Here is a 15,540-nt window from a genome sequence, read left to right on the forward strand (position 1 = left end):
ACGGCCATTTTCTTATAGCCGTTGATCTGACTATAGTGGAGGATGGGGCCTTACATAAGTCACGGGTGAAACAGGATTTTTAAAGCCAACCCAATCAGAGAAGGTGATGACGACAACGATGACGGGCGCGGATTAGATACTGACAATGTCTGTAGCCAAATAGCTACTGAAGTGACGTCACCAAGCTATGTGGACCCCACCATGATGCATGTGTTGTATACATACCGTCCAATGTTGTATCCATACCGTCCAACCATTTGTAGAGATAGTTTTATGGCATTACAAAAAAAACAATGAGATAGATCTAAAGTTCAAGTGGACCCAACACAGAAAACTGTGGGAGCAGTCACACCCACCGTTGAAACATTTATAGGGTCCACCGCGATGTGTTTTTTGAGATCCAACCTATTCATAAGTTAAAATAGAGCAAGATGAAGTTAAAACAAAAATATCAGCTTGATCCGAAACTACTGTGGCCCCTAAGAAGTTTTGAACGGTGGATGTCACTGTCCTCGCTGTTTTCTATGGTGGGGTCCCCTTAAACTTTAGATCTATCTCATTCTTTTTGTAATGCCATAAAACGATCTCTCCAAATGTATGGACGGTATGGATACAACACACTCATCATGGTGGGGTCCACAGAGCTTGGTGACGTCACTTCAGTAGCGATTTGGCTACTGACCTTGTCAGTATCTAATCTGCGCCCTGCGATGACGACCCTGATGATTTAATAGCCAAGGACACTAATCGTGTGGTTGAGATTTTGGGCCATCCTCCATCCACAAGGGGCCCCACAATGGCATGAGTCTTATCTCATATTAGAAAGATCGACCCTTTTCAGTCTCTGATGAACAGGTTGTTGTTTATCCCTCATCTTAACCGTCTGTCTACAGTCAACAAATTGAAAAGTCAAGATCATTCTAATCAGGAAATCCTTTTAACCACAGTCCATCTATAGTTGGACACAACAGTACAATGGCCTTGATTATTGATCAGTGGGCCCCACTTGTCAGAATAGAAGACATGTAAGAGTTTATGAAATGACGCATGCAATGACATACATTTGGAAATTCTAACTTCAAACAAGCCGGCATCAACGTTCCAAATGGCTATAAATTCCACTCCCAGCCTCCTAAACACTCCATCTTAAACATCACATTCCAAATACTTAGATTCTTTCTCCTTTTGTCTTTTTGAAGATCAATGGCTGAGAGTGTCGTTCTCTTGGACTTCTGGGCCAGCGATTTTGCGCAGAGGGTCCGAATCGCATTAGCTGAGAAGGGGGTGGAATTCGAAGACAAGGAACAGGAGGATCTTTTCAAGAATAAGAGCCCTCTCCTCCTTCAATCCAATCCCGTCCACAAGAAGATTCCTGTCCTCATCCACAACGGAAGGCCCATCTGCGAATCTCTCATCATCGTCCAATACATCGATGAGGTTTGGACGGACGGATCACCGTTGATGCCCAAAGATCCTTACCAACGGGCCAACGCCAGATTTTGGGCTGACTACGTAGACAAGAAGGTGAGTAGTTAGTCTGTTCGTTCTTTCTAAATGCACGCTATACACTGAAAGTTAAATGTATGACCATCTCACTTAATAGTTAGGATGATTGGATTGGATCAGGGACATTTTCAACGGTGGCCTATTTTAATTGCCTATGTAATCCGATGCCTGTTCAATGAAATAGCATCATGTGAAAATGTGTAGATGTAAAAGTTAAGAATGCAAGAGAATCCATTCACCTTGAAAATTTTCTATTTTAATTTTTGTTTTTCACTGCATGTCCTATATCTAATAAGCTCACATTACATTTTTTCACTAAATCACATCACAATTACAAAAAAATTCTTAAAAAGCAAATCACCTGCAAAGCCTTATGTTTGTATATATTATATACATAAATACACACTTCTTATCTGTTGCGCCAGCTCATTTTAAGACATGACCCCAAAGATAAGGGAAATCCAAAACTCAAGTTAGTCACACCACGAGATATTTGGAATGTACCTTTCTAGGGTTCCACCATGCAATGTGTTCATGAAGTGATTACCACATAGATGAAGGGAAAACCGTTCATAGGGCAATTCACATCCCTTTTCTATTGAGCCATGTTAGGTGATTCTTGTAACCCCAGTTATGGGTAATTCACATCACATGTTGTTTGTACCAGGCCATCAATGGCCGAGTTGGGACGGTGCCTAGTCTGTCTAAGCCTTGCCGGCAAAGTAGAACATAGGTCCAAGCTAGGCCTGAGTAGGCTGAGCTTGAGCCGACCCCAACATAGCCCATTCATCCACTTAATTTTGTGAAATATCTAAATTATACATTAGATGTGCTCCACCATGCTTGACTTGTGGCCCACAAATCAGACCAATCTTGTAATAACAAAATGAACTATTGGCTTCGATTGTGCAACATTAGAGCCATTTACAAGTGATGATCACAACGAACAGACATTGTCCCAAAGTTTAGGCCCACCTATTGGCTCCGAGTGTTTTAAGAGAAATGGATGGCCCAAGGGCATGGTGAATGGTCCATACACTTATGGTGATCTACTGGCCCACCAATTGTGTGGACTGGCCTAACTTGATGAATGCTTACTCTTTCATTTCCCATATGTAGAAATTCACGCATTCATGTGTATAATTGCTTCTTCTTGCTCTTCTTCTTTTACCTTTTGTTTAGGTATATCCAAGTGGGATAGCAATATTGAAAAATAAAGGCGAAGCTAAGGAAGCAGCAAAGAAAGAATTTATCGCGTGCTTGAAATTGTTGGAAGGTGAACTCAAAGAGAAGCCATTTTTTGGAGGTGATTGCTTTGGGTTGGTGGATATTGCCCTCATTCCCTTTTCTGGTTGGTTTTACATCCACAAGACTAATGGGTATTTCAATGTGGAGGAGGAATGCCCGACATTGATGGGGTGGGTGAAGAGGTGTATGGAGAGGGAGAGTGTGTCGAAGACTCTTCCGGACCGACGCAAGCTCTATGACTTTGTGGAGTCTATGTGGAAGAAATCTGAGACTCAATAAGAATAGAAGATTAAAAAGAGATTGGAAGGCTTTTACAAAATAATATGTTAGATAGAATCTTGTTTTTAACTATATATATCTTTGGTTGTGTTTGTTTTGTTTTTTAATATTATTCCTCATAATAGAAATAATTGGAGTTTGGATTTGGTATGACAAATATCACTGAGATTCCAAATATCTCACAGTATTTTTGGAAAAATATAACAATTGATGATCACAAAAATATTTCAAAAGGTATGTTGATTGATTATTTCCATGATTTTATCTCAAAATTAACTCAAAATTTATTTAAATTTTAAATAAATCTTGATATAGACTACAAGAAATGTGTATGTGCATGTGCGAAGCAATTAATTTATTATAAATGCTAAAGGCTCACTTGGCACACCCTTTAAATGATACTCAATGCATATTATTATTATTTTGAGCCAAACATCTATTTTGTATTTGTGTATTTGGATGCATTTTCACTAACTCCGTCAAATATCCACTCATCAAAATAAATGCATCGCTCAAAACTAATGGCTTCTCACTGGTCATGCACATCCATTCATGTACATCGGTCTAAATGTCTGATGTATGGCCTAATTGTGGATGGAGGATGGCTTCAAAATCAAGTTGAACAGATGATCTTAGCCATTGAATTATGCCCATCTCATTCGGACCGCCCATCATTGTCTACTTATATAAAATGTCCATTTGATAGGGGGTATCAAGTTGGTAATTAAAGTTGTGTTCTTAGTGTGAATGTCAATCCATGATCCTCAACAACTGGGCCCCCAAAATCCTCCGTCATGTCTTCATATCATTGACACTCTCATTTGTGACCATCAAATGGACGGTTAAAAAGAAAATGTTGAACAATGGCAAAATCAAATGGTTAGATAGTGAGGTGAGTGTATTTTTGACTGATGCTTCAATTGCTTGGCCGGGGCCCATTCAGATGTCCAACGTTTTCTTAATTGAGTCAACCACATATCTGATCACTGGATCAGATATTATTCCAGGAAGAATCCAACCCTCTAAATGGTTTAGATTTATCCACCATTCACGTAGTGTAAGTGTATGGCGATCTGGGCCGTCAAAATTGTTGGCCCCATGTAGAAGAAGACTAGCCAATCAATTACAACTACAATCTTATCCATCTATGATCACCTCTTGAATTTGGACCCTCAACAGCTAAATTTTAACCATCAACTTGATATAACCAACTGAACGGTTAGAATACTTTTTCTGGCATGATTTAATAGATCACTTTGGAAATTTTAATTTTGACCACATAATATAAATTTACGACAAATTACTTTTTTGAAGTGGTCAATTCATCTTTACTCCACACAGGGATACGCATGTCCAAGATTTTAAAAACACAGTATTTGGGTGTATGGGAAGGCTTGTCCGTGAAATGTGTTAGGGATCATTTGGATGTAAATAAATTGTATTTGAGGTATGTTTGGATGAAAGTAAATACATATAAATGAAATGAAAATAGAATAAACATGCATGTAAATGAAATCCAGTTTAAGAAAGATGATTTGAAAGTAAATTGAAGTGAAATGCTTTTTTAACTCTCCTGGAGAGTTGCACATGTAAACAAAGGTGCCGCCACACATATGTCACACTAATGATACTTCTAAACAATCAATGATGGCTACATCACTAAAATCACATCGAAAGAATGATATAAGGTGTTCAAGAGATAACCATATAAATGGATTGTTTAAAAATGTTAAAACATTGCTTGTTCATGATTCTTACATTTGTGGCCTACCTAATGCTTAAAATGTCCTATGTCTTGCTAAAGTATATATTACAATTTATTATAATTATTTTATTTATACATGTGTGTGTGTGTGAGGCCCCTGCCCCATAATAGTAGTGCAGGTGCATGCACACTGAAACATTGAGGAGCCCCGCCAGCAAGCTGGTCAATGTAGTGGAAGGGTCAAAAGAGGTGAAGGAAAGGAGGCTCTCAACCCTTCCTTTTCATCCTAAAGGAAGTACTCCTCCAATGTCCTCGCAGCAATTAGGGGTGTACATCGAGTCGAACCAAGTTGAGTTGTCCTCAGCTTGACTTGACTTGGCCACTAGCTGACCTCAGCTCGAAATCGGCTCGGCTCGGTCCTTGACCTTGACTGGCCAGCTCGGCTCGGTTTGGTCAGTAGCTCGGGCCAGTTCGAGCGAAGATTGAGTCGAGTTTGCCATTGCAGCATTTTCACAAACACTTGGGTTGCACCGTTAAAATCTCCCTATATTTGAGACAACAACAATGGTTTTACAAGTATTTTATCAAACAGTTTCTAAACAACATAAAAATCAAGAAAAAAAGGGTGTTGGTTTCTTATACATACTTTCTTTGCCACCAGCCACACTTCTTTGAGTCATTTCATCAAACACTTGATGAGCAACATCAATATTAAAGTAACTGAGTCACCGAACTAGTTCGATCTGAGTTTGATTCGAGCTGGGTTCGATTCGAGTCAAGTTGGGGCCAGCTAGAACTCATTTTCGAGCTAAAATAATTAGCTCAAACTCAGCTTCAAACCGAGCCGAATCGAGCTTTTTCGAGTTGAGTCGAGCGAGCTAACCGAGCTAGCTCGGTTCGTGTATACCTCTAGCTGCAATATGATGAGAGGCTATTCCTCCCGGAACAAAAGGATCAAAATACGTGCTAAGTTGGGATATTAAATGTGATTTGGAAGATCATATATATTCCTTTATTAATATATTGAAAAATTCAAATTCATTTCAAATCCTCCCTTCTACTCTCCTCAAAACAGAAGCAATTTCCTAGTGTAGTACATTCCATATGTTTCAATTTTGGGCTCATGGGCTGAGATGAGCTAGAAAATAGATAGACAGCATGGATAAAACACATCAATCACAGTGAGCCATAGAGTCCTGCCACCATGGAGGTCAGTGGTGGCAGGGTCAATCTGCATCCGAAGATTGGATGCCTGGGATCTTCTAAACAGGGATATTCTTGATCATGATCTATTCCTGGTCTGAATATCACAAGACAACTTGCTTTTCCCCCCACTGATTGTCAACTGACACGGTTTTTAAATTGTGGTCCATCAAAATAGGGCTCACCGGATGGATGTATGTCGATCCATCTCACCCTTTACCACATGGCTAGAAGTTCCCATGGAGTTCCATGGTAATCCAGACCGTCCATAGTCAACTCATCGAATTATTTTAACCATCTGATTTTGCTTATGAGCCCCACTGCACATTCCATCATGGCAACAGCTAGACTGTCGATGTGAACTTTTGGTTTCTATTCACCTGCAATGGAGGGCACCGATCGTGTGGTCTGGATTGAACTACATGCACACTGCTTCTATGATGAGTTGCCAACGTTTCATGAAGAGATTGGCAATCACAACACAGCCTAACCACCCTCCATATGGAATCTTATTTATTTTTGTTAAGCCCATGATTAGGGGTGTACGTGAACCGAGCTAGCTCGGTTAGCTCGCTCGACTCAACTTGAAAAAGCTCGATTGGACTCGGTTTGAAGTTGAGTTCGAGCTGATTTTTTGAGCTTGAAAATGAGTTTAAGCATGCCCTAGCTTGACTTGACTTGGATCGAATCCAGCCTGAATCAAACTCTTATTGAACCAATTCGATGACTCGGTTATTTTGCCATTGATGTTGCTCACCAAGTGGTTGATAAAATGACTCAACGAAGTGTAAGGAAGGTATCTACATGAAACAAATACCATTTTTTTCTTTCTTACTTTTTATATTACCTAGAAGATGTTTGATAAAATACCTATAAAACTATTGCTTTGTTTCACATACAGCAGAATTTTGAAGGTGTAGTCCAAGTGTTTGTGGAAATGGCTCAACGGTGAACTCAACTTGAGTTGGCCCAAGCTGTTGATTGAACCGAGTTGAGCTAGCCAGTCAGGTGAGGCCAGCTCAACTCGGTTCAACTCGATGTACACCCCTACCCATGATCCCTCGATCTGAACTATTCATTAATGGCCCCATAATGGATGGTCCATGCCCTGTTTGTTTTTTTTTTTTTTTAAATTTTTGTAAGAGTGGACGGTACCACCTGTTCTTTATTGATCTAAAAAACGAAAAATACAAAAATAAATAAGCGGACCAATTGAATGGCTGAGATCATCACGTGCAGGAAATTTTTTTTTTTTTTGACATCTCATGCACCGTGGGCCCACCCGATGGCAGATCTACCTGATTCTTCGTACCAGTAATCTACACAGTGGGAACGGTCTGATGATTAGCTCAACGGCACACTGAATGTGAACCATCCAATCCTTTCATACAAAGGAGGCCCACCTGATGCACCACCCTATTTCTTCGAATGAGATTGGATCGGAGACCCGAAAAATACATCGTCCGTGATCGCGCCTCGCGCCCTAAATTCAAACCCGGGAGTTATTTGATACTCTGGCTGTGTACGAAGCTTGATACGCGGGCAATTTAAAATGGTGCACATGGCATATATTAACTCAAATGAAACCGGATAGATTATAGAAATCATTATATCCAAATCAAATTATAAAAGTAATTTATTTTTGACAATCCTATCCTCTGATTGGTGGACACTTGTTTGTTAAAAGAAGACCATTGAATATTTTCATCTTTAATAGTCAATAAATTCCACAAATCTGACACTAAGTGAATAAATTAAGATTAATTTTTTCTATATTATACATCTAAATTTGTATAAATAAATTGGACGGTTTAATTTGAACTAATTTTATTTCACATATGCACAATTTCTAAGTAACTTATAAGTGCCTGCGTATCATTCATCATCGGCTGCCAGAGTAGCAAAGCCAAGTTGACCCCCTAAATGGGGACAGCACATTGCTTACTGAGTGAACTTTGTAGGCCCCTCTGCGATGCATGTGTCTTATCCACTCCGTCCATCAGTTTTAGAAGATAATTTCATATGGCATGGACCCAAAATCGAAATATATCCAAAGCTCAAGTGGACCATATCACAGGAAAAAGCAGGTTAATGATATCCACCGTTGAAACCTTTCCAGGGCCCACAGTGAATTTTCTTTGTAATCCAACCTGTTCATAACGTTTTAAAAAAAAATATGGATGAAGGGAAAAATAAATATCAGCTTGTTCCAAAACTTTTCTTTGGCCCCAAGAAGGTTTCAACGGCAGATTTCAACTCCCACTGTTTCCAGTGGTGTGGTCCACTTGAGATTTATATATACTTATATTTTGGTCTCATACTCTAAAATTATCTGATATAACGGATGGACTGAATGGATAATATACATACATCACGGTGGGCCCCACAGAGTTTTCTCTACGCAATCCGCGTCCCTAAAAGCGTAGAAACCCGCGTGTACAACCGGCTATTGACGGTTCCATCCCGATTCTCACCGGGCGATCCAGTCAGAACCTTTAAAAAAATGAAAACGAGCGAAAAGTCGCTCATCTTCGGCATGTCCAGCTGCCTTACTCCCAAAGCTTTCTAGGGTTAGGGTTTCTCTCTCTCTCTCTCTCTCTCTCTCTCTCTCTCGGAAAGGTACGCTTCTTGTTAGGTTTTTATCTCGACTCTCTTTGAGTTCTTCTTCTAGTCGTTCTCTCTCTTCTTAGCTTTCTAGGGTTAGGGTTCTGCTTGGATTTCACGTTCTCTGTATGCTCTGTTTTTTACTATTGTATTGTAGTTCGTGTTTCTTCTCTGGGGAAATTGATTTCTATACCCGCCCTTATTGATTTTCATAAACCCTTTATTCAGTTCGGGGATTTAAGTCATGCACTTAGAAATAGAAGAAGCTATTTTCAACTCTTTGAATGGAGAAAAGGGCGTATGCAATTAAGAAGGGTGTGTGTAGAGTGTCAACTTGTGTTTTCTTTTTTTGGCTTTTCGTTGATTTCTTTGGGGAAAAGGTATGTGGAAAGCAAGAATCAGTTTTTGGAAAACCCAACTCAAATTCAAATGGGATTTGGTCGGAATTGCATTTCAATTTGTAAAATTGCAAACATTGGATTTTTATTTGCAATTTCTGTAGTTTAATTGCTATAAATGCTGTGGATTTGTGAGATGTTGTAAAATTGCACACTTCTTACAAGTTCTATGAAGTGCTGGACACAACCAAACGTTTGTGGTAATTGGGTTCGTTGATCTGGCGGGCCATCCTCAAAAGTTGATTTTTAATTGACAAAAGTGGCCTAAAAGTCTGCCTTTTTTTAAAGCTGGATCACTGATTTAGCTGGCTACCACGGTATAATTACATTAACCTTTTCGGGATATGGCCCATCAAATCAATGCTTATGATCACTACATACCAGTGCTATGTGTCCCGCGGAGATTTTTATTTTTATTTTTATTTTTTTGGGTGCTCACTTCATATATAACTCTATGAGGTACATGCATCATAGTAGCATTCTCTAGCACGTCTATTGATTCTGTGGTTTTGGGCACAATTTTGTATTTTCATTTGTTCATGATGATTCTCATCTTTTTAAATTCAGGAAGTGATTGTCTCCTGAGGTTGCTTTATCAGCATGGGCGAGACAGGCAAGCGATCCCGGAGGGATAATGATGGTGATGACAAATACCAAAAGAAAAGATTCAACGGAAAAGACAATTCGGGTGATGGGGAGGTGGTTATCTATCGCATACTTTGCCCGAATGGGGTTATCGGAAACGTGATTGGTAAGAGCGGTAAGGTGATAAATTCTCTTAGGCAAGAGACCCGCTCGAAGATTAAGGTTGTTGATCCTTTTCCTGGGTCGGATGAGAGGGTTATATTGATATATTGTTATGTCAAGGAGAAGGATGAGAAGGATGTCGATGAGGATGATATGAAGCCTCTTTGTGCTGCTCAGGATGCTCTTCTCAAAGTACATGCTGCTATAGCTAATGCGGTCGCTGCTGTTGGGGAGTCTGACAAGAAACATAAAGAGGAGGCCCATATTCTCGTCCCAAGTAGCCAAGTGGCGAATGTGATTGGGAAATCAGGTAGCACTATCAAGAAACTGAGAACCAATACGAAGACGAATATCAAGGTTAACCCGAAGGATCCCAATGACCCTACTCACGCATGCGCAATGAGCTTTGACAATTTCGTTCAGGTAAACACTCATCAGATTGTTCTGCAAGTTCAAAAGCGGGCCACATAAGAAATGAGTTATAAAGCCTCTGATAGTAGATCTTACAATTCTTGAGGAACTTTTTGGCAATTAGCACAAGTAAAAAAGAATCTGGAAAAAAAGAATGCTGCTGAAATAACTATATTTGAATGTGTTTCATCACCTTTTTGAATTATAAACCATCAATCTATACTATTCATGGACATGCATCCTGAATCTGATTCGCAGCTTTACTATATAATAGCTGCCAAGAACTAGATCCCCAAAATTCCAATCTCTAGTTTGAGACCTGTCATTAGGAAATATCTGTTTGCTTGGGAGATCTCGACTTTCCATGCCAGTTATGATGATGGGTTCGTTTCTTTTGAGTGTTGCATCACGTTGCATTTCTTCATTTAAGTATCCCTGTGCTTAATTATCATTTTTTATTTGTAGATAAGTGGTGAGGCTGGAGCAGTGAAGCAGGCATTGTATGCAGTATCTGCAATCATGTACAAGTTCTCCCCAAGAGAAGAGATTCCTCTTGACACTACTGTACCAGATCTTCCACCAAGCATAATCATTCCGGCAGATCTCCCTATTTATCCTACTGGTGGCTTTTATCCTGGGGCAGATTCTATGGTCCCACCTCCTAGATCTGTGCCACAAGTGGCACCGACATCTCATGTACCAGAACTCCATGCATATGCTGATGGTGGGAGTCCATGGCCTATGTATTCATCTTCCCTCCCTGTTGCTTCTGGGTATGGTGGCTCATCTCGATCAGAAGAGCTAACAGTACGAGTTCTATGCCCCTCTGACAAGATTGGGCGCGTTATTGGCAAGGGAGGGAATTCCATTAAAAGTGTGAGGCAAGCAAGCGGTGCTCGTGTTGAGGTTGGAGATCCAAAAGGGGATTGTGATGAGTGTGTTATCACTGTCACGTCCACAGAGGTTAGACTTGTTAATGTTAACTACTATTCTCCATAGATATGCCCTGCATATATTTTTTGGCACACGGTCACATCTGATATCCATTGGCACTTTGCAGTCTACGGATGATGTGAAGTCTACTGCTGTTGAAGCTGTTCTACTGCTGCAAGGAAAGATCAATGACAATGATGATGATGACACTGTCAACATTCGCATTCTTGTTCCATCCAAGACTATTGGCTGTCTCATTGGCAAGAGCGGTGCTATCATAAATGAGATGCGCAAGAGTACAAAAGCTGATGTTCGCATCTCAAAACATGAAAAGCCAAGATGTGCTGAAGAGGGTGATGAACTAGTGGAGGTCTGTTTCCACTGCATATAGTTTTTTATTTTTTTATTTTTTTCCCAGTGACTTTTAATGATTACTTAATTTGCTTTTGATCTTGCCCATTCAGGTGATTGGAGAAGTTGGTTGTATGAGAGATGCACTTGTTCAGATTGTTTTGAGGCTTAGAGATTATGTTTTAAAAGACAGGGAAGGTGCTCGCAGTGCTCCTGGTGCTGATTCCCTGTACTCAGGCAATCTCTCTGCGCCATCAGTTCTGCCTAGCATTCCTCCAGTTGCTCCCTTGGGTTACGATCGGAGGGTTGACACTGGAAGTGGCTTGGGCATGCTTTCTACCAGCAGCTTGTATGGATATGGATCTGGCTATGGATCTGGCTATGGATCTTCGCAGGTAATTTTCTTACAGCCAATGCATACATCCTTGTATCTTCATTGATTCTTCTTGTGTTTCTTGATTTGCTTCTTAATCTCTTTAATTGAACTAGAAAATATTCAAAACTTAATGACTCAGAAAACAGCCTAGTAGATTAGTGTAGGTGGCACTCCTGGGTAGCAAATTCAAACCACCAATGTTTTTTTTTGGAAAGGCAACACTACCAGGGATTGAACCCTGGAATCTGGATCACTCACACACATGACACACACAGCACCAATTTTTTCTTAAAAGAAGAAAAGGGGATTCATTAAACTTTTTTCCCCACAATATTGGCAAATTTTACTAATTGATTCATGCTCAGAAATTGATAGGCCTATTTCCAGCATTTTCTTTAAACATGACTACTCAGTGTGGTCATAAATAGTAGAACTACTATGGCTGGTTTTATTTCTGCATGTGAAATGCTGCATTCATATACATTTTCCAGTAAAATATTCCAATCCCTTGGTGAGCTTACTTTTCTTTTCTTTTTCTGGAATTTGAACTATATGAAGGGTGGGGAGAATGGATATGGATTGATTTCCCCATATTCATCAAAGTCATATTCAGGGTCAGTGTCTCCTATCATAGTCTTTGTTTATGTTCCTGTTCTCTTTTTCAGCTTATTTATTTGCTTCTATGTCGTGCATTTGTGCAGATTGCCCTCCACCCTTGAGATTGTAATCCCTGCAAATGCAGTGGGTAAAGTGATGGGGAAAGGTGGAGCAAACTTGGCAAATATTCGGAAGGTATGTTGTCCTCTTTCATGATCATTACTTTCTGATGTGTAGTGTTCTCAATATTTATTGTTTTTGAGAAATTTGGTAATATGGTCTGTTACGACATATTCATGTATGCAAACTAATGTGTAGCGTTCTCCATCATTCTTGTTTTTGAGAAATTTGGTAAATATGGTCTGTTACAGCATATTTATGTATGCAGACTGACGAAATACACTTTTATGTACATTTGTCTCTCCGTTCTAGCTAACCTTTGTCACTAAAAGAAGCCATCATTGACCTTTTAATAAGACCTTTCCATGTGTAGAATTCTTATCACAGGGTTAGGTTTTCTTTTGGGTGTTCTGTTTATTTGGTTCAAATATTCATGTTCAGTGACTTGTACCATTATGCCAGAGTAATGATTTCTGGACATTATTGTCTATTTCAATGGCCTTTGTCCTAATTTGATTTTATCTCTTAGCATTCAATGCATATCTTCAGCTGCCTTCTGTCAAAAGTCTCGAGAAAGCTTGTAAAATGGATATTAGTTTACTGTTGGAACAAATTGACAGGAATGTTTGCTTGGTGTTTGGTTGCAGTTATTCTATGGGCACACACATTCAACATTTTTCAATTAAGTTTATACCTTACATGTTGGTTTTGCAGATCTCTGGAGCTATTGTGGAGGTTCTTGACTCAAAATCATCCCGTTCGGAACGCATTGCCCAGATTTCAGGCACACCTGAGCAGAAGCGTGCAGCTGAGAACCTAATTCAGGCCTTCATCATGTCCACCTAAGCTTTCTCGATGTTTTTGTTCACCGGGAAGGTGATCTCCTAGTTTTAATTCAGCACTTCCATTCTCAGAGATTCTCTCCTTACAGTAGTTCCGTTAGGTCCTGCTTCTGGAGAGGAAGGGCAGTATCCTATAAATCTTGCCAGCGTTCTCTTATTCCTCCTTCCAGGGTCTATTTGAGGTCATGGGGGAATTCAAAGTCGACATATTTTTGGGGGAGATTATTCTCTATGTTTATGGATGTTCTTCTCCAGTTGTCTTAGAACTTATAGGATCTTTCTTTCCTTTGTTGGTGTTTTCTCTGGTGTGCTTAATCTCTGTTTGGGCACCGGACCAGCGATGCTCTCTAATGTTCTTGTCGGAAATATACTCTTATGACCATGGTTACTTAATCACAGCTCATTACATATGCATTATTTTCTGACCGTGCGATTCTCATTCCTCATCTTTGTAGATACAATCCATCCATCATCATACCAAACTGGTTGCTTGGTTGATCTCCTGACGGTCTTGACTCAGTTATGTGTAGTTTTGCCTCAGGAAAAGATTGAAAAAAAAGAGGAAGTAGAAGAAGAATGGTTGCTGAAATTAAAACCACAGACTCGCAAAATGCCAAGTTCCTTGTCTTGTTTTCTCTTCTTATGGAAATCAATCATCTTGAACCTCTAGGGCCGGTTTGGATTTATGGAAAGGAAAGGAAACATAATTTCTCATGAAACTCACTTTCTGTCGTTTGTGAAGTCTTTCTTCATGAGAATTTGTGGGAAATGGTTTCCCACTTTCCATCTTTGTTGGGAAATTAATAATTTTATTTTCCCACCTCCACCCTTTAGAAATGCATTTTCCCACAATGGAAGGAAAATTGTTTTTTCAATGGTAAGCCCAAATGGTGCCACCGTCCATCTTCAATCGCCTCAAGTGTGCCACGTGTCAATGTGCCAAATGAGCCATCATACATCTTTGGTTATTACCCCCACAATGCCACATGTGCCGATGTGCCACATGTCAACATTCATCTTCTCTTGCCTCCCACATGTAAAACATACCACATTTGCTAATATGCCATGTGTGACACCATCCATCTTCCCTTGCACCCCACATGTGCTAATGCACCGCATGCACCACCATTCATCTCCTCTTGCGCCCTACTAGTGTAAAGTACTCTACATTCACCAATGTGCCATATAGTATGCCATTTGTTGTTCGTGTTCAATTGCTCCAAATGCGCCATGTGCCAATGGTGCCAATGTGCAGAAGTGCTGCCACCTAGCTTCAAGTGCCCACATGTCAAATGTGCCAATGCATGTCTTGTGCCACATGTGGCACCATACAGCTTCAAGCAGTCACATGTAACACGTTGCCACAATTCAGCTTCAAGCACCTACATCTGCTTTGTATGCTACGTGTCACTATCTATCCTCAAGCACCTACATTTGCTATGTATGCCACATGTGTCACTATCCATCCTCGAGTATCCCACATGTGCCACGTGCTAATTTTTCACATGCTGGTAATTACCTAAAAAATTCTTTCCTCCAAAAGATTTTTGTTTTGCCAAACAACATATTTGAAAATAGATACTAAATTTTTAGGAAAATCTTGTTAAAAAACAAACAACGTTAAAAATGTTCCATTTTCCATTTTCCATTTTCCTAGAAATAAGGTTTCCCCAAAGAAATGGCATTTCCTTTCCTATGCTTTCCTCAAATCCAAACAGGCCCTTAGTGCTTGTTTTTAACTCCTTAATTTGGCTTGAAGACTACACTTTCATTGCCACAATGAATTGTCTATTTCCTTCATTCTTTCAGCCATTTCATCCAAGCTGACTCGGAATTGTCTCTGTCCAATTGCTTCTTCAATTCTTTTATTTATTTATTTATCTATTTGGAGTTCAACCCTGTTGTTTTACCATTTCAAAGTGGACAAATTCATCGTCCCTGTCCAATGTGGAAATGTTCATGTGGGCTCTGTCAAACTGTGCAGATTTCTCTTCCATGAAGAACATAGGCGCCCTGTCAAAATTGATCAATTTCTCTAATCTGATCAACAGTTCCCTTGCTCATTTCTCATGTTACATCTGAAAGTAGAACATAGAATGAACTACTGACGCTCTACTGAAAATTCACTGGCTTACATTGTCACTTGCTTTATTTCCGAAAGGTCTAGGAACAATATTTTCTCAATAGCTTTGCTTGTATTTGTCATTCCAACTTGCCTCA

At 39.8% G+C, this 15,540-nt stretch overlaps 2 protein-coding genes across 4 annotated transcripts; both read left to right on the plus strand.

Moving 5' to 3' along the window:
* The first annotated feature begins 1,144 nt into the window (after positions 1–1,144).
* On the plus strand, positions 1,145–3,270 carry LOC131220723 (glutathione S-transferase 3-like). The gene is made up of 2 exons (XM_058215531.1): positions 1,145–1,524; positions 2,689–3,270. Exons 1-2 carry the CDS (start codon positions 1,204–1,206, stop codon positions 3,031–3,033), a joined length of 666 nt encoding a protein of 221 aa, XP_058071514.1. The 5' UTR covers positions 1,145–1,203; the 3' UTR covers positions 3,034–3,270.
* Positions 3,271–8,412: 5,142 nt separating this feature from the next.
* Positions 8,413–13,742, plus strand: LOC131220725 (KH domain-containing protein At4g18375-like). 3 transcript variants are annotated; one of them, XM_058215535.1, is made up of 9 exons: positions 8,413–8,560; positions 9,511–10,113; positions 10,567–11,064; positions 11,162–11,404; positions 11,499–11,780; positions 12,320–12,375; positions 12,463–12,553; positions 13,193–13,354; positions 13,491–13,742. In XM_058215535.1, exons 2-8 carry the CDS (start codon positions 9,544–9,546, stop codon positions 13,322–13,324), a joined length of 1,872 nt encoding a protein of 623 aa, XP_058071518.1. In that variant the 5' UTR covers positions 8,413–8,560; positions 9,511–9,543; the 3' UTR covers positions 13,325–13,354; positions 13,491–13,742. The 3 variants fall into 3 exon arrangements, with proteins under 3 accessions (XP_058071518.1, XP_058071516.1, XP_058071517.1); XM_058215533.1 differs by having other exon boundaries at positions 13,193–13,742; XM_058215534.1 differs by having other exon boundaries at positions 8,492–8,511; positions 13,193–13,742.
* Positions 13,743–15,540: the final 1,798 nt, after the last annotated feature.

This window comes from Magnolia sinica, chromosome 12 (assembly GCF_029962835.1).
Source record: "Magnolia sinica isolate HGM2019 chromosome 12, MsV1, whole genome shotgun sequence".
Lineage (NCBI taxonomy): Eukaryota > Viridiplantae > Streptophyta > Magnoliopsida > Magnoliales > Magnoliaceae > Magnolia > Magnolia sinica.

Bases quoted from the DNA above. Each gene is read 5' to 3' on its own strand.
- LOC131220723 (XM_058215531.1), top strand. From the start codon at position 1,204: ATGGCTGAGAGTGTCGTTCTCTTGGACTTCTGGGCCAGCGATTTTGCG. The intron at 1,525-2,688 runs GTGAGTAGTTAG...CCTTTTGTTTAG, and splicing joins CTGACTACGTAGACAAGAAG to GTATATCCAAGTGGGATAGC.
- LOC131220725 (XM_058215533.1), top strand. From the start codon at position 9,544: ATGGGCGAGACAGGCAAGCGATCCCGGAGGGATAATGATGGTGATGAC. The intron at 10,114-10,566 runs GTAAACACTCAT...TTTTATTTGTAG, and splicing joins GCTTTGACAATTTCGTTCAG to ATAAGTGGTGAGGCTGGAGC. The intron at 11,781-12,319 runs GTAATTTTCTTA...AACTATATGAAG, and splicing joins CTGGCTATGGATCTTCGCAG to GGTGGGGAGAATGGATATGG.